This window comes from Mytilus trossulus, chromosome 10 (genome assembly GCF_036588685.1).
Source record: "Mytilus trossulus isolate FHL-02 chromosome 10, PNRI_Mtr1.1.1.hap1, whole genome shotgun sequence".
NCBI classification, from domain to species: Eukaryota; Metazoa; Mollusca; class Bivalvia; order Mytilida; family Mytilidae; genus Mytilus; species Mytilus trossulus.
Window position 1 is genome coordinate 33,983,759 of NC_086382.1, and position 21,184 is coordinate 34,004,942.

Consider the following 21,184-nt stretch of genomic DNA (forward strand, 5'->3'; position numbering starts at 1 on the left):
TGTAATAAAAATATAAGTGTTATCAAATTCAAACAAGTATGATCAACCCAAAATATTGTTGAGCTTATGAAATTTTGTAGATTTATTAAATCTATTTATGTCAAAGTCTATCCTCCTGGTTAATACAAGTATATGTTTATTTATCATTTGTGTAAATATTTATCATATTAATTTGTGTTTTACACATGCTATATCTTTAAGTTATTTTATATGTAATATATATTATTGTAATATCTTCTCTGTAACTATGTATTTGGTTTATGAGAATAAAGATCATTCATTCATTCGATTGTTGTTGATTTTGATTTTTAGTTGAACGGAGTTCCGATACACCCTTTGTTGTATTGATGAAATTTGTGTGATTTTCTGGAATGAGTTATTAGATGCAGATGAACATTTGATTGAATATTGAAATATGAAAATGAATATGAATATATGAAATGGTTTTTATATTTGAAGAAAAAAGTGTGATACTCACAAGGAGAGCTCATTCCTAAAGTATACATGTATTGAGTTTTATTGACTAAATAATCTATGTTCGGTTAAGCTTGGCGATTTAGAACATAAAAAAAGCAAATCCAACTTATATCAATCGATATATAAAAATACCTCATGTGTGACAGTTATCATCCATGACGATGTCAAAAGTCTGTTGCAATTGGCTATTGCAGAAGGAAACCTTATTGCTAATTTCCAATTAAGAAAATCAGTCACATAGACAACTCTCTTTTTGGTCAAGTGTCGCCAAAAAAAAAGGTTAACAGAAATGAGCCGAGGGTAAAAAAAACTTTGATAGTTTCACTTTTTTAAAACACAAATTAAAATCAGAACCAGATGCTTCGCAGGGCGTAGCTTTATACGACCGCAGAGGTTGAACCCTGAACGGTTGGGGCAAGCATGGACACAACATTCAAGCTGGATTCAGCTCTAAATTTGGATTGTGATTAAATAGTTGACACAGCATAGGTTTCTGACACAGAATGAATGTGTTCTAATGAACTTAAATTTTTTGTTAGCAATTCACTATGCTGTTCAATATTAATCCTCTCAAAAAAATGTTTGAAGAAATTTTCTTTTTATTTATGAAATTTCAAATGAGAAAAATTGAACCCAATTTTGTAATCACATCCCCCTTTCCCTTATTCCAAAACTAATCTCAATTAAAATATTCTAATGGAGTTTGCAACAATAACTACTCATTTAAATACATCATAAAATAAACTGCATAATAAAATGTAAAAAAACTGCTTGTTATCACTGAATGGTAAAGATTATTTAAATTTATCAGTTGGTAGTAAAAAGTGAATATACATTGTATATTGTATATAACAAAGATTTAAGTTGATTCTGGACAAAGAAAGATAACTCCAATTAAAAAAAAATCATGCAATAAGATATTTCTTGCTTACTTTTTTGGACAAAGAAAGATAACTCTAATTAAAAAAAAATTTGCTATTTCACAATATTGTGAAATAAGATATTTCTTGCCATTGCACAATACTGTGCAATTGAAAAGACTTGCTATTCCACAATACTTAATATAATAATTTTAGATCCTGATTTGGACCAACTTAAAAACTGGGCCCATAATCAAAAATCTAAGTACATGTTTAGATTCAGCATATGAAAGAGGCCCAAGAATTTAATTTTTGTTAAAATCAAACTTAGTTTAATTTTGGACTCTTTGGACCTTAATGTAGGCCAATTTGAAAACGGGACCAAAAATGAAGAATCTACATACTCAGTTAGATTTGCCATATCAAAGAACCCCATTTATTCAATTTTTGATGAAATCAAAAAAGTTTAATTTTGGACCCCGATTTGGGCCAACTTGAAAACTGGGCCAATAATAAAAAATCTAAGTTCATTTTTAGATTCAGCATATCAAAGAACCCCAAGGATTCAATTTTTGTTAAAATCAAACTAAGTTTAATTTTGGACCCTTTGGACCTTAATGTAGACCAATTTGAAAACGGGACCAAAAGTTAAGAATCTACATACACAGTTAGATTTGGCATATCAAAGAACCCTATTTATTCAATTCTTGATGAAATCAAACAAAGTTTAATTTTGGACCCTTTGGGCCCCTTTTTCCTAAACTGTTGGGACCAAAACTCCCAAAATCAATACCAACTTTCCTTTTATGGTCATTAACCTTGTGTTTAAATTTCATAGATTTCTATTTAATTATACTAACGTTATTGTGTGAAAACCAAGAAAAATGCTTATTTGGGTCCCTTTTTGGCCCCTAATTCCTAAACTGTTGGGACCTAAACTCCCAAAATCAGTACCAATCTTCCTTTTGTGGTCATGAACATTATGTTTAAATTTCATTGATTTCTATTTACTTAAACTAAAGTTATTGTGCGAAAACCCAGAATAATGCTTATTTGGGCCCTTTTTTGGCCCCTAATTCCTAAACTGTTGAAACCAAAACTCCCAAAATCAATCCCAACCTTTCTTTTGTGGTCATCAACCTTGTGTCAAAATTTCATAGATTTCTATTAACTTAAACTAAAGTTATAGTGCGAAAACCAAGAAAATGCTTATTTGGGCCCTTTTTGGCCCCTTATTCCTAAAATGTTGGGACCAAAACTCCCAAAATCAATACCAACCTTCCTTTTATGGTCATAAACCTTGTATTAAAATTTCATAGATTTCTATTCACTTTTACTAAAGTTAGAGTGCGAAAACTAAAAGTATTCGGACGACGACGACGACGACGACGACGACGACGACGACGACGACGACGACGACGACGACGACGCCAACGTGATAGCAATATACGACGAAAATTTTTTCAAAATTTGCGGTCGTATAAAAATGATTTGTTTGAAATGGTTTAAACATGTCTCTTTCGAAAGTTGTATGCAACATATGTTGTTTATACACAGGACCCCAAATAACTTCAACAGGATAAAACAGTTGTGTGATAATATCAGATTATTACATGGCATTTTTCATATCGCATGTGTTATCAGCCCTAGGTTCAATATCAGCCCAAGAGCCGAGGGCTGATAATACATGCGATATGAAAAATGACATGTTATGATCTTTTTATCATATGCTTCAACAGTAGAGAAAAATAACAGATTCATATATTGATACTTTTACGTGGTTCCCGAAAAGAGGTTGAAAGAGTAAAATGTTCACGGACGTCGGACCCAAAATTTGATACATTCAATATGAAATCTTTCTATCATATGCCTCAACAGAGAGAGAGAAAAAAACACATCTTTATATGGACGAATCGACAAAAAAATAATACAACAATATATATAATGAACATTGTTTGGAAAAGTCAACTTTTTAAAGTAGCTTTCTAACTTATGTTTCAGAAAAACTTTTAAAATGCATTTATTTAATATATTTTTTTATTTTTTTAATTTAATCTAAATATGTTACACAATATACTTTCCAGTATTCAAAACATTGTTTTGTACACTACTTTGTATTCTAATGCAACAACGTTTGTAACGTTCATTTTGATTGGATAACGTCACTTTCTTACATGGCATCAATTGACAATTGATGCTATGGGACCTACGCGCAAGCGCAGACGGCATATGACAGATTTTAAATACATGTTTTAACATTGTTTTCTGTCAGTTTCATTAGAATGGAGATAACAATATTGTATTTTAAGCTCCGACGGCATCAATTGGGGATTTGATGGTCGCAAATACCCGTTTACTGTCTCCGCTAACGCGTCGCCAGTAAACTTATTTTGCGACCATCAAATCCCCAATTGATGCCGTCGGAGCTTAAAATACAATACAGTTATCTCCTAAATGTTTTTCACTGAAAACGTAGCATTGAGGTGTATTTTCCGGAATTTGCCGAGTATCACCGGAATGCCATGTGATAACGTTACGGAAAGGCATGTGATAACAATCCAAGCATGTGATAAACTTTTCATATCAGCCCGCTAAGCACCAATTCGAAAAATATGGAAAATACTTTAATTTAATGCTATTATCATATGGTAAAAATCATATGTTATTTAGTCTTAGTATATGATAACAGAACTTATCCGGATTGAAATAAATACCATTACGGAAAATGACGTATACAAATTGAATTTTGTATTTTATTATCGACCCTAAATCCTGTTAAAGCCAATGTTTATCCAGTTGAATAGCTAAACACATAATATTAAACTGATAATAAAGTTCAACGGAGAACAATGTACTTATTCAAAGATTAAAAAGTACTTGTGTTTTGTTAAATCATACTATAACACACCCGCGAAATCGCGGGCATTCATAGCGTAGTTTAAAGTGTGTTAAGTGTTGTTTGAAGAATTTTGTAAAATATTGAATGACTGGAGAATTTCAGCAAAAGTATCATATGATAAGTCATAGGTTATTGGGGACAGGAAAATGCTTTTTTTTTTATCCCTCCTCCTTTATTTCCAATATTCCCATTTTTTGGTTTTCTATCAATGAACATACATTAAGTATGTTATGAACATTCAAGTAAGATCGAGCCTGTAATTCAGTGGTTCTTGTTTGTTTATGTGTTACATATTTGTTTTTCGTTCATTTTTTTTGTACATAAATAAGGCCGCTAGTTTTCTGGTTTGAATTGTTTTACATTGTCAGTTCGGGGTCTTTTAAAGCTGAATATGTGGTATGGGCTTTGCTCGTTGTTGAAGGTCGTATGGTAAACTATAGTTGTTACTATCTGTGTCATATTGGTCTCTTGTGGAGAGTTGTCTCAACATGGCAATCATACCACATTTTCTTTTTTTTTGTAATCAATGAATTTTGTAAAAGATTTTTAGAGAATTTCAGAAAAGGTATCAAAAGTTCACATGAATATTTTTAGCGTTTATCTGTATATTATGAACATTCATTACTATATAAATATAGTGCATTTACTTTCAATTCTAAGTTTACTAATCGATCCATAGTGGTCATTGATATAGTATACAGACCCTCTCTATTTAATAAACTCTATGACTGCCGTGGATAGTAAACTTGAAAGTGATAGCAGATAGAATTCTGAAAATACTCTTTATTCTTTGTATATGATGTATGTTAAAAAAAACTTGAAAATGATAGCAGATAGAATTCTGAAAATACTCTTTATTCTTTGTATATGATGTATGTTCAAAAATACAGAAAAACGCAAACCGGAAGTCTAATCTTACTTTTAATTTCGTCCAATGACGGGACAATATCCGGATGCCTTTTTCTCGTTTTTCTCCAAAAATAACTCAATCTGAATAATCATATGAATGGATGACAAATGGCACTATGCACTGTACCTATAGGACACAGAGGCGTGTTGATTAATTTACTCTGGAAAGAAGAGAAGCGACACCCAAAATGAGGTCTTCTCGTTTAATAGTATAGATAATTTGTTGTACGTTTTTCATTACTTGAAGTGGCAATATATTCTTGTCGATTGCAAAGGTCGTATTTTCTATCTCCGGTTATGTCAAAACGAACATTTAAAAAAACTTGCTACTTGAGAAAGCTACATAATAAGTCTTTTCTGTACATTACCCTGAATGTGGTCGTCCTAAATCCGTATGCTATATTTGTCACTTGACGTCTATTTTGAGATAATAAGTTTTGTTTCAAACAAACATTTACACATTGAAAAAGAAAAAAGCATAATATTGTAATATCATATAATTACATTAGAAGAGACTATGGAAGCGGTGAATATTTCAAAGAGAAAGCAACCCGACTAGATAGTAGAAAAGAGCATAGTTCTAAGTTACTTAAATTCTGTAAATTCTGTAAATTTTATTGGACGAGGCATTCCGTAAATCGATCGTCTCCAAATAAAATTACAAATAAAAGAATTCAATAACATTAACGATATAATTTTTTCGGCATCAGATGCGCATTTTGACCAAACTAATTTCCTAGCAAAAATATTTTAAAATCTAACAGTTATAATTTTTTTCATTCAGGACTATATACCCCTCATGCAAAGCTCTGATTACCTTTCCAGTTTGGGATATATCATTGTGCACTAGATATGGCTGAATTATTTATATATAATGTTGGTAAGATATTTACGAATTTATGTCTCGATTATGAATATATATATAAACAAGACCTATCGAACGAAACGCATTACAACCGCTTCTTGTTGCTGCTCAAAATATTCGTTAAACTGTTGAATTCCTTATCATTATTCCCGTTTCGAGTCTAGTTTTGCATGATCGTTGACCTATGTATATGTATATCAGGCGACGCTTACTTACCCTCTGGTTGTTATTTTGTGTGTTCCACTGGAATAAATAGTACAGTAAATGGTCATAACGGAATAAATGGTAAAGAATACTGGTATTTGTTCCAACAGGAACAGATATCGTGACATTGTTTATAACAATGGTTCCATTGGAACTTCTGTTAGATGGAACAAAAATGCGTTGACAGTGTTACCGTGAATGTATTATAAAATATAGTGTTGTTTCTCAAATGTATTCAAATGTTGTCTATTTTTCTTATCGATGATTGTACTACAATATATTTTTTTTAGATTTCTTGGTAAACATGTTTGTCAAACTCATTAGACATTTTTTGCCATTGTAAACTTTCTGTACATGATGCGTAGTAAGGGAGATAACTATATATAAATACTTAGATATGTAGGAAGATGTGGTATGAGTGCCAATGAGACAACTCTCCATCCAAATAACAATCTGTAAAAGTAATCCCATTATAGGTCAAAGTACGGCCTTCAACACGAAGCCTTGTTCTACAATGAACAACAAGCTTCAAAGGGCCACAAAATACCTAGTGTAAAACCTTTCAAACGGGGAAACCATCGGTCTAATCTAAATTAAAAAAACGAGAAACACGTATACATTACATAAACAAACGACAGCTACTGTACATTAGTGGTTTTTTTTTCATATATTGCAACGTTACTAAATATATGTTTTTAAGATTCTAATTTGATGAATTAACATCTACACGGGGTTCAATTTTGTTTAATTTCTTACTTAAAAAATCATGAAAATTATCGTCCTAAATATGCATGAAGTATATTTGTCGCTGGAGTATGCGAGCTTTTACTGGTAGACTAGCAACAAATTAGATCAGTCTATTATAAACATGATGGTATTGGACAGTACTGTAATCTCTTCACTATGTGTGCGTGCAAGCAGTTGATTTTTTTACCAGTATTTTCTTGAAATAGCATGATAACTGTACTCCTATGGAAGTCTACTCAGAATGTAAGCTAGTTACATAACCAATAGACGTACAGAAGTAAAGTTTCAAAGAAGAAAATTTTGGAAATATTACAAAAAATCACCAAAAATTGTTAAAACTTAGTATAAAGGGCAATTACTCCTTAAGCGGTCAACTGACCATTTGATCATGTTGGCTTATTTATAGATCTTACTTTACTGAACATTATTTTTGTTAACGGTTTATTTTTATCTATAACTATAGTCAAGGTCATAACCAAAAACGGCAAAATTTCCTTAAAATTAACAAGTCAGGAGTAGCAACCCAACAACAGGTTGTCCAATTCATCTGAAAATTTCAGGGCTGATAGATCTTGACCTGATAAACAATTTTACATCATGTCAGATTTGCTTTAAATGCTTTGGTTTCAGAGATATTTGCCAAAATCTACATTTTATTCCTATATTCCATATTGCTTCGTTGGCCGGGTCACCGGACATTTTTTTAAACTAGATATCCCAATGGCGGTTGTGACCAAGTTTAGTTAAATTTGACCAAGTAGATTCAGAGGAGAAGATTTTTGTAAAAGTTTACGGACGACGGACGTGATTGGAAAAGCTCACTTGGCCCTTCGGGCCAGGTGAACTAAAAATAAAGTAAAGATATTTTTCAATTTTATTAAATATTAATAACGGTCAATTGGTTCTAAAACATTTACTACAAGATATTATTTACAAATGTAATAATAATGATAGATATACCCCACATGTATTTCTGGGACCATGTTTTAAACTTTCGTTTATTTTTTTTACCGTAGTGTTATTTGTCGAAAGTGTTTCACACCTCAAAAAGTATGCTATATATCTTATATAAACACATATTTTATTAAAAATGTTTTACAGATCTGACAAAAAATCATTTATCAATGTTTCATAATATTTTTTTTATCGTAATTATAAAATATGTTACGAGTAAATATGCCGTGTAAATACTGAGAAATATCATTTTAAATACAAATATGAAATTTGATCCATAATGATCACTATATCTGTAGTCATTTATATAATTATCGAGTAAAACTGCCGACTGATTTAAAAGTTCTACGAAAACTATAATATGAAACTGCACTCATATATTTCCGTCTTAAACTATAATAGGTTTTTTTACAATCAATCAAGCCAGGCACGAAAATCTTAAAGGATGTCGTTTTGAAAGTGCTTAAATTTAAAATATATATAGATAGTTTCGAGGTGTAAAATTCTTTAAATCTTAACCTCTGACTGCAAATTGTAATGAATCACTGTAACAGGAGGGGCATTCAACAGTACTCAAGAGTTTTAAAACAAATTCTGAACAATAAAGCTTTAAATTTTAACCTCTGACTGCATGGTGTAATTAAATCACTGTAACAGGAGGGGTATTCAATGGTACTCAGAGTTTTCAAACAAATTCTGAACAATACCTTCCGACGAAAAAGCATCTCAGATATCAGGATGATCCTTATTCACACAAAACGTTTTAAATTGTCCTTTTGCTTACAAATTTTAAAATCTATGATGAATGTATTCTAATTTATACCAACACTATCGTAATGTGATGATCAATTAATCTGATAAATGATTTTCATAGATTTACAGCCGACGCATTGAGTGTGTATGTATATCTAATATCTTTGATAAGCTTGTTTGCTAGCTGAACCGAGAAGTCATTATTAGGTAAGGTGTACTATCCTCCTTTCGAAGTGGTCTTACAGACGGATAGATTGGTAAGCTGTCGGACTAGTCTACTCTTAGAGGAGATTAGTTTGACTAATCTAATAATGATTCACGGTTCAGCTAGCAAGCGAGGTTACAAAAGATATTACATTTATCTACACACTCAATGTAATTGGCTGTAAACGAAACAGGACCTTTTGTGTGCTAGCTGGAGGATGTTATGTAATCACGTGTCAATGAAATGTTTTGATTACTCATAATAAACAGCGTGCACTGTAGCAACAGCGAACAATGATCCATTTCGGTATGAGGAGCAAGAAAAGTTATCAGTAGAAGGCGACCAAATACACTGGCTTGCCATTTCGACGCCTTGCTCTAGACTCTGTCCAATGATTACATTACAGATTATTCTGTATCGTGGAAACCCCATCTTTTTCACTCTGTTCTTAATCATTACAGAAAGGTCACATGCTAGATTTTTACACCGATCTTTTTCATAATTTTCATTACAAAGTTCTTTTTCCAAAATACTGCTCACAACATCTTCGACTTTCATGGCTCTGAACTCCTTTCCTTCATCGGGGTCTGTCTTGTAAGTGTTTTCCAATCGTATTTTAGGCTTAACTTCTTCTGGTGCTGTTGAAATGCTAATTCGTCCTTTGGTCATTCTACGCATGCTTAACAAACCAGTTGCTATACCCTTAAATGTTGATCTTCTTTTGAGCAAAGATGCGGGATTTGGTTTTTCTTCGTCTGTATTGGAATCTGATATAATTGACGGACGTCTCTTCCATGTTCCAAATACTTCCCCGTCAGTTTTTTTCTCTGAGGGGCTTGCAGCATTAACCTTCAAAAGACGAGAGAGATTATACGAAATGTATATCGCAATATCATAGGCGATTCAATAACAAAGGGAAACATTTACATATTTATGAATATCCTCCCACACAGCACATACACTCAATACTTTTTCTTTATCCAATACTCGACTTTCGTTTCCTTGCAAAGAACATTGTTCAAAGCAGGCAATATTTAGAACTTTGATCAATTTTGTATGTATTCAAATGTTGTAAACGAACAGCTGGTTAGATGCGCATCAAAAATCAAATAAGGAACTATAATACTCCTCAATTAAACTCATCATAGATACCTGGATTGAAATTCAGTAAGAGTGCAAGACGCGCATTTCGTCTACAAAAGACTCATCAGTGACGCTCGAATAAAAAAAGGTTAAAAAGGCCAAATAAAGTATGAAGTTAAAGAGCAATAACTTGTTCAATAAGAGTTATCCATCGTGTTTGGTTTTTTGTTGTTGTATAAAAGTCACTATGGTTAAAGAAAAATAAGCCCCTATTTAATCTTCTAAAATGTATTATATGCCTATAGCTGTCTGAATCAGCTTCGTACTGCAATAATTTAAAATGAATCCTGTATTTTCAATAAATTTAAATCTATCTGGGAGCGAAAAAAAAATAAAGCAAAATATGCTCCATCGTAAAACATATGCTCCCATGGGAACAAAATGTGCTACCATAAAAAGAAAAATGTTCCCCGTCTGATATATACTTACCTTTATGGCAACAGATGTCGACATTGTCTCTGGTGAGGATATTATCTGCTGCCTGAAAGGAAAAATAAAGAAGTGTAATGGTCCCAGTAGATGCATTATTTCTGTGAAATAATCCGATGCGTGATAACCTGTTCGTAATACAGCTTTAACCAAACTAGTACCGGAATCTAAGTCGTTTCATGATAATAAAAAGACAGGGACGGATCCACTTATTTCTAATAAGGGTTTCCCAACCCATGATTAAGGAGAAATGTCCCCATATGTCCCCATTCAAATGTATTGATCGTCTTCCTGGAAGTCCATGCTCTCTTTGATTCGACACTGAAAGAGGGCAAGAGGCGAAGAATACAACTGCAACATTCAATACACGTAGGTCTATAACATTGCAAAACACTACAAATTTCAAAAAATATTAACAAGTCAGCCGGCAACCTCTTCATACAAAACTAAAGACTGAACTATAAATAAATACCACAAAAAATTGGGATGCATGGTATTGGGTGCCCACAAGTGTGAGAAGAATATGTTAATCGTGTGTCGATCCGTCATGTTCCTCGTGTTAATGAAAATTTGATGATGTCATATTAAAGTCTGTCCGTATAATCAGATGATTATAAGTGATCCAGAAGGGAACGCAGGTCTTTCTTTAGATGCGGAACCGTAACTCTTAGGTCTTTGTGTTATTTTTTTACTATTTGCGGACCACATACATCACAGATATAAGGTGTATCATGTGACTCTGTATATTAACAAGCTGATTAAACGCTTTACCGCATACATCACAGTTATTAGGTTTATCACCTGTATGTGTTCTTACGTGAGGCTGCAAACTACTAAGATAACTAAACCGTTTACCACATAAATCACAGCCAAGTTGTTTATTTCCTGTATGTGTACTTATGTGTGCCTTAAGTTGACTACTGGTCCGCAAATATTAAAAAAAATACATAAGGACTTAAGACCTAAGGTTCCGCAGCTAGTCTTTCTTCACATCTGGTACCAGCTATGTTGCTCATTATAAGACTATTTATCAATCGTACACATTTTGAATACAAAAACTGTTTAAGTTGTTACCCGTCACATGAAACGATTTAAGTTTTTCACCAAATAGAAATTGCATCGTTTTGAAAATATGCCCGATACAGCTTTTTTAAAGAACATGTGAAATATGCATTTTGTATAAAAATTGCAATAAAAGCAGCATATAGCCCTGCGTAAAATTTGCATTCTTTAGATTTTGGAAATATATTGTAGACCCATTGGTGGCCTTCGGCTGTTGTCTGCTCTATGGTCGGGTTGTTGTCTCTTTGACACATTCCACATTTCCATTCTCAATTTTATAAGTATGTATAATGTCATGATAAAAAAAAGTTTCAGTATACGGTATAAAAAAAAAGAATATGTGATATGATTGCCAAAGAGACAAATCCCCACAAGAGAACAAATGACAAAGAAATTAACAATTATAGATTACCGTACAACCATCACTAATGAACAAAACTCATACCACAGATTCAGCTATAAAAGACCCCGAAATGACAAATGTAAAAATGATAATCAAAAGAGAAAAACTAACGGCCTGATTTATGTATAAAAAAAAAGGACTAAAACAAATTTGGCAACAAACGACAACCACTGATTTACGACAGGCACATATAGAATGTGGATTGGTTAAACTAGTTTGAAGGCGCGCCAACCCTCCCCCTACTTGTGGCAGTGATGTATCAGTACAACATCAGAAGAAAAATATAGAAATCCGTTGAAAAAGGCTTAACTCGTCAGATGTATAAATGATCTTCAATATTGAAACATTGATAGGATGAGAATCAAACACACAGTAAATTGGAACTACCATTTTTGAATTTTGAAAATATAACTGTATTAACTTAATAGATATTAACCGATCACTATACATGCATAACTCCCGAGGAGACTGACGTAACAGGACGCAGCATCCTAGTTAAATTAACTAGCATAGGCAACATTGGAATATTCAATATTTTTCCTTTTTTCGTTTAACAAACAATAAGTCCTATCAATAATGTAGGGTTTAACTTGTTAACAACTGTGGCGATACATAACACTTACTGAATGTATACTTTGGAAGATTTAAAATTCACGTAAATTCATGAAAAATATTTGTTCTAATCCTGAGCCGTTCATTTTAAGATGGAAAGTGGTTTCATTGGCAATTTTAATCTTACCATATCTTGTTTTTCTTATAGCATAAATGAATTAGAAACAAGATGAATGCGCATAAATATTCTACATGTTGCGTATTTACGTTATACTTTCAAAGCCTTTCATAGTCTTGTCTCTATATTTTTGTCCCGTGTTCTCGATTCAGACAATTATGTCATGTTTCTTTCCGCACATTTTTTTTTTCTACTTCAACGGGAATTGGTAGATATATTGAACTTGTGACTAATGATCCTGCTAAATAGACTTCTATTTGTAAAAAAAATATTTTCTTCAATTTGTGAATAAGATTATTTAGTTAAACAGCTGGACATTCGAACTAGAGTCATTCAATCACAAAAGAGGTGTATAGTAGTATTTGAGCTAAATGAAGGTCGTTTAAACCATAAATATTTAAAACGAAAACAACAGTTGACTTAAGATTATTGGATTAGTACTTAAGATGTCTTGGTATAGAACAGACTTATAGTTTATATCACGGTCTCTAATAAAAGTATGTACTTATTTCTAGAAGAAAGCCTTTAAGCAAGTTTATTGTCCTAGAAATATATACACCAACTATTTCCCGGTGCGAAGCCCTTATAAATAGTTGTCGGAAGGGAACTATAAACATGCTGTTATAAAAATAAGAACTTATGGTATGATTGCCAATGAGATAACTCTCCACTCTATTGTCCGAATAGTCAGTTAATAAGCGTATAGTATACAGCAAGTATCGGAAAATGTTACCTTTGTCTCCAGTATTTCTCGTAAAAAAGGACTATTATCAACGGTACATGCTTTTGAAACGATATTAACCGGTAAGAAGTATGTTCTTTACCAGAAAATGTCTGCTTCCAGTAAATATATCATATTCAGTAAATAGTTATGAAATTATTAGCCGCCGGTAAATAGTCGTTTAAAACAATTTCGTCAAAACAGTTAATCTATTCGTCTATCATTTTAGAATTAAAATACAAAATGAGATATAAACTAACAATTATAGATCGGCCCAAGTGTTTAAAAATTATGCTATTTTAAAATTCAAGGGCTCTGGTCGATACGAATTTACATGCACTTGAAACAGGAGGTGAAGGATAATAAGACACCAAACAAACGACAAATAAAACCAAAATACATTTTCATGTCAGCTCTTAAATAACCAATGGGTGTCTATTCATGTAATTGGTTCAAAACTAGTAGCAAATTGTACAAAAAATGTAGTACATAGTATGTAATAACGCAACGACAACACATTGATGATAAATTAAAAAGATGAGTTTGCGAAAGGAATCGCCCGAGATTGATATTTGGTCTGCCATCGAGACTCCGAGGTAAGAGCATTTATATATCATGTGTATATGATTACTATCCTAATATCCAAGAAGTAGAAGGAAATATCTGAAGGTTTTTAACTGACTTGATATTATCCAACAATTGCCATACAGACTTATTCCGAATGTCGAGTATATCTCCTGTTTTGTGCCCTTTTTATACTTGGCCACGTTTTCGCATGTCGACATACGAAATATATTATATATCATGCAACTTTACATATAAAATGTATCATAAAAACAAACTAATACTGGTCAAATAATTGTTAAGAAATTGATTTTTCATAAAAGGCTGCATATTGCCAAGAAATATATCCTTTGTATCCTTAAAATTTGATAAATTTTACTGCGATTCTTCGTATATCAAGGCTTATGACCAATTTCCTATACTGTAAAAATATTAATATAAAAATATAATTATAATTCTTTCTCTTATATACAAACCACAATAAACATTATTTCAGTGTCAGTACGTACAGCGCAATAATATTATTGTAATTGTTTAAACAAGTTACTGCAGTCAAAATAGAAGATATTAGTTACAACTGGAGGATATTCAGAAAGATAGCTAAAACGTCCTACCTTGTGTGTTAAATCGCCTTTAATTATAATTAATGATTTTCTTCGGAGTGAAATATCAAGACGTACGTTACGTAGAAGTTTATTATTTATCCCATTGAACTCTAAAAGGGGATTTTAATGTATTAAAAAGTCTTCACAGGATTTTGTTAATCCAGGTGTTTCAATGCTACATGTATAAACCAACCAATAGTATATTGTTATATTATACAATATTATTAGGTGTGATAATGTGAAATTCGAACGGCCAAATTGGGCAATTATCTACACACCTGAGTAAGTCAGTATGTACCTAAGTTCTGGATTGACATGTAGTATATCACATTTTTTTTCATTTTTTTTTTGATTTTTTTTTTGTCAAGTCATGTTTAAGCATTTGATAATACAAATAAAATCAAGAAAAATAAGAATAAAAATATATTATAAAGTTCAAATTCAGTTGCAATTGAATAAGACCTGCTTTGTAAACAGATTTGTTTACTTTCTAGTTGCAAACGTAGCTTCTATAACTAAAGTCCCAGTCACACTGTCACGTTTTATTCCGTTTTAAAATGCTACGTTTCAAATACGTTTTGAAAAAAAATGTCCCGTTGTTTTGAAAGCTATGATTTACTAGGTTTGTGCTACATTCTTATCACGTTTTGCTACGTATTAGTGGTATTTTGTCTGATGCTTGGTCCGTTTCTGTGTGTGTTGCGTTTCGGTGTTGTGTCGTTGTTCTCCTCTTATATTTAATGCGTTTCCCTCGGTTTTAGTTTGTTACCCCGATTTTGTTTTTTGTCCATGGATTTATGAGTTTTGAACAGCGGTATACTACTGTTGCCTTTATTTAGTACGTGAAGTACATGTTTCCAGCACACATTGATACATTTCGATACGTAGTAAGCACGTTTTGTTACGTTACGCTTTAGCTTTGATACGTATTTATTAGGTTTCTATTTTGTTTCAATTTTGCTACGTTTGTTGTTGAATTTTTAAAACATACGGGGCAGGTCTCGTTTCGAACAAAGGATCACTACGTTTCGATACACTTCGTTACGTATAGATATTCCCGTTTAGCTTTCAAAACGTAGTAAAACGTAGCTCTTGAAACGTGACAGTGTGACTGGGGCTTTTAAGATAATAATATATGTCTAAAATTATTGTCAGACTGAGATTAGTTCATTTTCTTCTGTGTGCAAATCTCTCATGGCGCCTTATTCGTTAATCGTCTTAATTTTGAATCTATTTATTAATTATAATATTCTTCATTTAAAATGCTCAAAATGTATTTACAATCATAAAACTATTCTTAGCGTTTCGAAATAGATTTCCTTGTATTGTATTTTTTTTTAATAAAATTAATGTATCTATGTTAAAGGTATGTTTTAAGGAGGATTATAGTATTAGTATGTTGATAAATAGTATTAAAAGTGTAGTCAAATCTCTTTTCATTTTTACTTGTTATTCCAATTGTGTACATTAATGTACTAACAAATCATTTGTTTTTCAATTACGAACCCACAGATTAACTATTTCATAACATTATACCGACAAGTTCAAAAACTATTATGATATATATACATGATATACTTACGGTAATAAAAAAAAGTATGCAAATATCTGTATAAGATAGTTTTAAGTCGAGTTAAATTTTGCAGTTTGAGTCAAGCTGGTAAAAAGTATGATGGGGGTCTCATTGGGGGTTCCGATCCCGGATCCCGCTTACTGTTTTGTCAGATTCCTGTATCCCGCTTACACTATGTACGTAAGCAATTCTCATTTTTTTTTCATTTCCCGGGTCCCGCAAGACCTCATTTCCCGTTTTCACGCCACAAAATTTGACTTTCACGTGTCACGCTTACAAAAAAACGGCAATCCCGCGTCACGCCTAGACCCCAATGAGACCCACTATGATAATGGGTTTTGGTTGCATTTATAATGGAAATTTCTAATAATAAAGCTGCATGATTTGCACGCAAGTGAGATTAAAGGGTTGGTGGGAAATTTTATGCATATATTCTTTCCTCAATATAAGTCAAAATTTGTACCCCGAATATTTGTTTAGACTGATCAATTGGCTGGTGTAAAGTGTATTGTTTATACCTCTGTTTAATTACAAATGGAAGATACTAAGCAAGCAAAAAGAAAAGATGCACAATGTATGTTATGATATTGAGAACGGAAATAGGGAATCTGTGAACAACACAGGCACTTGTCTCAGAAAAAAAAATCCTATATACCTTATTATAACACATAATAAGGTATATAGGATATTTTTTTCTGAGACAAGTGCCTGTGGTGAACAACCGGACAAAAGACCAGATAACATCCGAAGGTCACCAATGGGTCTTTAACGCAGCGATCATATATATATGTTGCTAGATTGAGTTGAGAACTACTGCGTGAACGTTCGATATTCTTGTCGGCAATGTGATACCTTTTTGTATGTTCAAATAAAAGCTTTTAGCAAAATGAATGAACTTTTAAGATGACTATCAAACAAAAATAAAATTCACATTAGAAACTTAAGAAAATAAAGGATGGCGAATAAAAGACATGATGTCTGCAATAAAATTTAATTCTTACATAAATACATGATAAAGAAATGAAATAATTTGACATTATGACAATACTAATTTTGATACTTGATACAATTTAATTAAACGCTTAAAAGGGATTCATCTCACGTTTAAAAATGTATTGACGGACAATTACTGCAAATTGAATTATTTCGATAGAGTAATAATTAGTTTAATATGACCAAGGATTTGCATAGTAAGACAAATTCATGATATGACACAGTACTGCTCATTTATGATCGAGTAGTTAAAAAGGTTGAAAAAATAACGTGCGAATCAAAAACTGATCCAAAAAGTTCGAGATAAGACACAGTTCTTGATTTACACATTTATTCGAAACAAAGATACACAATTTTAACAAATGTATCACTAGCTATTGGCGGATCCAGAAGTTTTCATTAGTGGGGCCCACTGATTTCCTTAGAGGGGGCCCGCACCTGTCATGTTTCAGTGATTCTCTATTTAATCAAACATTTTTCCTCAGAAAGGGCTGTCATGTTTCAGTGATTCTCTATTTAATCAAACATTTTTCCTCAGAAAGGGCTGTCATGTTTCAGTGATTCTCTATTTAATCAAACATTTTTCCTCAGAAAGGGCTGTCATGTTTCAGTGATTCTCTATTTAATCAAACATTTTTCCTCAGAAAGGGGGGGCGGTTTTCGTATTTCTATCATCGTTTTCTTTCGTGCCTTATAATTCTGATGCTCACAAGGTTGTTGGTGTTGTAAGCACTCGTTATTGCTTAAATGTAATCACCCATTTTCAAGTTATATCGAAAGAATCGTCCTGACACACCTTATTTTCTAAATCTTAACTGTTATTCTGGTGTGTTCTCAATCATCCCAGTTGTATGAGAATAAGAATAAGAATAAAAGTAATAATAAGAATAAGAATAAGTTTCAATCAAGGGCCCTTGCACATATATGAAAATATATATCTAGCTGATTTGTAAATGTATATATGTGAAACATATTTTAAAAAAAATAATAGATCTTCAAAATTTATGAATAAAGATGATTTAAAATAAATATTGACTTACCTTCTACCTGCTGGTATTAGTTATAATGATATATTGCTATTAATACAGATATTAAGTAGTTTTAACTAATGCATTATTGCACGGTTCATAATCCGGATCTAATATGGCGAATTAATAAACATTTAAAAATAATAGTGTTATTTCTCAACAGGTTTCAAATTTTCTCCTTAATAAACATAAGAATGCTTTTAAATTGAAGAAAATTAATTTAAAAGTCAGTAAACTAATTCTTTAAAATGCATACCACTATTCATATACATATAAATTCAATGTCTACATTTGAAAAGATGATATAACTTAACAAGACGCATTTTGTATAAAATTTAAAAATCGGTAAAAGAACACCACAGTACATAATTTATAACGTTCCATGAACTGCATAATTCAAACAATTCATACATGTCTGTATATAGATTAAGGCTTTTCAAATATAAACGTACTTTGAAAATGGTGTTAATAGCAGATTTGCATTAAACAAGATGTATAATTATGCAAAAGAAGATATGGTATGCTTGTCAATGAACAACTCTTTACAAGATACCAAAGGACACAGACATTAACAACCATAGGTCAATGCACAGCCTTCGACAGTTATAAAAGGCCTTATATAGTCATACTTTACTTTGAACTATGAGAAGATCTGGATGAGATCTTACACGTTTAGACCAATGTTATATTTTCTTTCTCTATTTGACCGTTATTCTTTATTCTTTACTTATGATATTTCAGCACCACTGTTTTCTCATATTTTTGTTTTTGGGGTTCGTTTTCCTCTATATATAAATATTCTTTATCTTTAATAAGGCCTTTATTCCGTATCTTTTGCTGTATATTCCATAAACATCACTCTGCCCCTTTTGCATTCCTATACATTTTACTGTTTCAGAATAGAGAATTATGTATAGTGCTGGTGTGTTAACATAAGGAGGGACGAAATATACCAGAGGGAAATTCAAATGCATCAATCGAAAATAAACTGACAACACCATGGCTTAAAATGACAAAGACAAACAGACAAACAATAGTTCACATGACACAACATAGAAAACTTAAGAATAAGTAATACGAACACAACCAAAAACTAGGGGTGATCTCAGGTGCTTCGGGAGGGTAAGCAGATCCTGTTCCACATGTGGCACCCAGAACATTTGTTCCATAGTACAGTTGCAATAGGAACTTTTATCATATCATACCGTTATCTAACGTGTAGGAAATTTTCTAATGACAGTGGGGAAACCAATTTGGTTGTTTGGAACAAACATTATAAACGGGAAAAAAATTCTTACACTACAACAATTATATTTTTATGTCAAAAATATATGATAATGTTATTTTAAAAGCTGCAAAATTCATAAAACTTCATACTCTTTTTTTACTAACATGTCGGATTGAGGTTACTGTTTATTCAAGTTCATATATTTCCGTATAATCTTCCATATATTTGGAAATGCCAGAAACATAGATATAAAGTCCTGGTTAAGGACCCAGAGAAATAAAAAAATAAAAAATAAAAAAAAAGAATGAAATATATAAGTGACTCTGGATAATAAAAGATTGGATTAAGACGGTATGATAGTCCATAGATGTAATACCCATGCATGGATAGACTGTCCGACGTGGGACCAGGAAACGCAACTGCGCAAGAATTTATAAAGAAAAGAAAAAAAATAGACCAAGGAGTTTAATGTTTTTAAACATGTTAAAATCATTGCTTGAATAATACTGTATTCTTCTTCTTCTTCCGGTAAGCAGCCACCGTCAACTGGTTGACTATTCTGCCACATTTAGGAGTGAGCGCATACAATAATTTTGAAATGTAATAAACAAAAAGAATGGGTGCAATTTATTACAAACATACAGGTGCAATTAAAAACATGTCATTTAAATCTAATGACGAAGTTGAGCCTTGAAAGATTCAGGACTCGGGGCGGAGACAGTAGAGTTGGGCAAGGTGTTCCACTCTCTGATCGTTCTTGGATAGAACGACTCCTTCCGTACAGTTGTTTTACATGATGGTATTCTTAGCGCCTTTTCGTTGTTATTTCTGGAAGGGCGTTCATTCGATATAAGCTTAGTAGATGTATCGACCATAACAAAGTTAACTTGTTCTGTAGCTTATACATCATTATTAAGCGGCTATGTTTCCTTCGTTCTTGTAGGGTGGGCCATTCAAGATGACCAAGCATGCTACTAACAGAGGTGTTGTAGTATGATTTATCTGTCAGTAACATAGCTTGCACCATGTCCAATCTGTGGATGTCGTTTTGTTGGTATGGGTCCCATACTGCACTAGCATATTCTAAAGTAGGCCTAACAAGGGACATATATGCTTTTTCTTTAATTGCCTTGTGTTGAGATGTCAACATTCCTTTTTAAGAAGCTAATGGTGTTGTTAGCTTTGGAGCAGATGGAGCTTATATGTTTTTCCCATTTAAGATCTGATGAAATAGTGCATCCCAGGTACTAGTATTTAGCTGATGTTACATGTTCAAGGTTATGGCCATGAAATGTGTAATTATACTTGGTTGGAGTTCGCTTCTTGGAGATGGTGATTACATTACATTTGTCTTGATGGAACTTCATAAGCCATGTTGTTTCCCATACAGCAAGTTGGTCAAGGTCTTTTTGTAAGTTTGCGGCATCTGCATTATATAGATGAGATTGTGAGATAAGCAATAGTGTCATCAGTAAACAGTCGTGCGGTTAATTGAATTCACTGGGGCATGTCGTTTATATAAAACAAAAATAGGCTAGGTCCCAGGACGAATCCTTGTGGTACGACGGACTCTACAGGAATGGAGGTCGATGTTTAACCCACTACAACTACTGACTGTATTCTATGACTGTCTGATGAAGTTGTCTATCCACTAAGTTGTTTTACCGGTTATCCCATAATGCTTCAGTTTGTGAATGAGAAGGCTATGACTAACCTTATCAAATGCCTTGCAGAAGTCCATTATGAGACAATCAGTGTGTTTGCTCAGATCCAAGTTTCTTGTTACATCATCAATAAATTCAATCAATTGTGATTCGCAAAATAACCCCTTT

The 21,184-nt window shown here is 32.4% G+C and overlaps 1 protein-coding gene across 1 annotated transcript; it reads right to left on the reverse strand.

The window, feature by feature from the left end:
• Nucleotides 1-7,823: 7,823 nt before the first annotated feature.
• On the reverse strand, nt 7,824-10,587 carry LOC134687247 (dynein light chain Tctex-type 5-B-like). The gene is made up of 2 exons (XM_063547386.1): nt 10,446-10,587; nt 7,824-9,722 (listed from the first exon to the last, which is right to left on the reverse strand). The coding sequence occupies exons 1-2, from the start codon at nt 10,539-10,541 to the stop codon at nt 9,126-9,128; spliced, it is 693 nt and encodes a 230-aa protein (XP_063403456.1). The 5' UTR covers nt 10,542-10,587; the 3' UTR covers nt 7,824-9,125.
• Nucleotides 10,588-21,184: the final 10,597 nt, after the last annotated feature.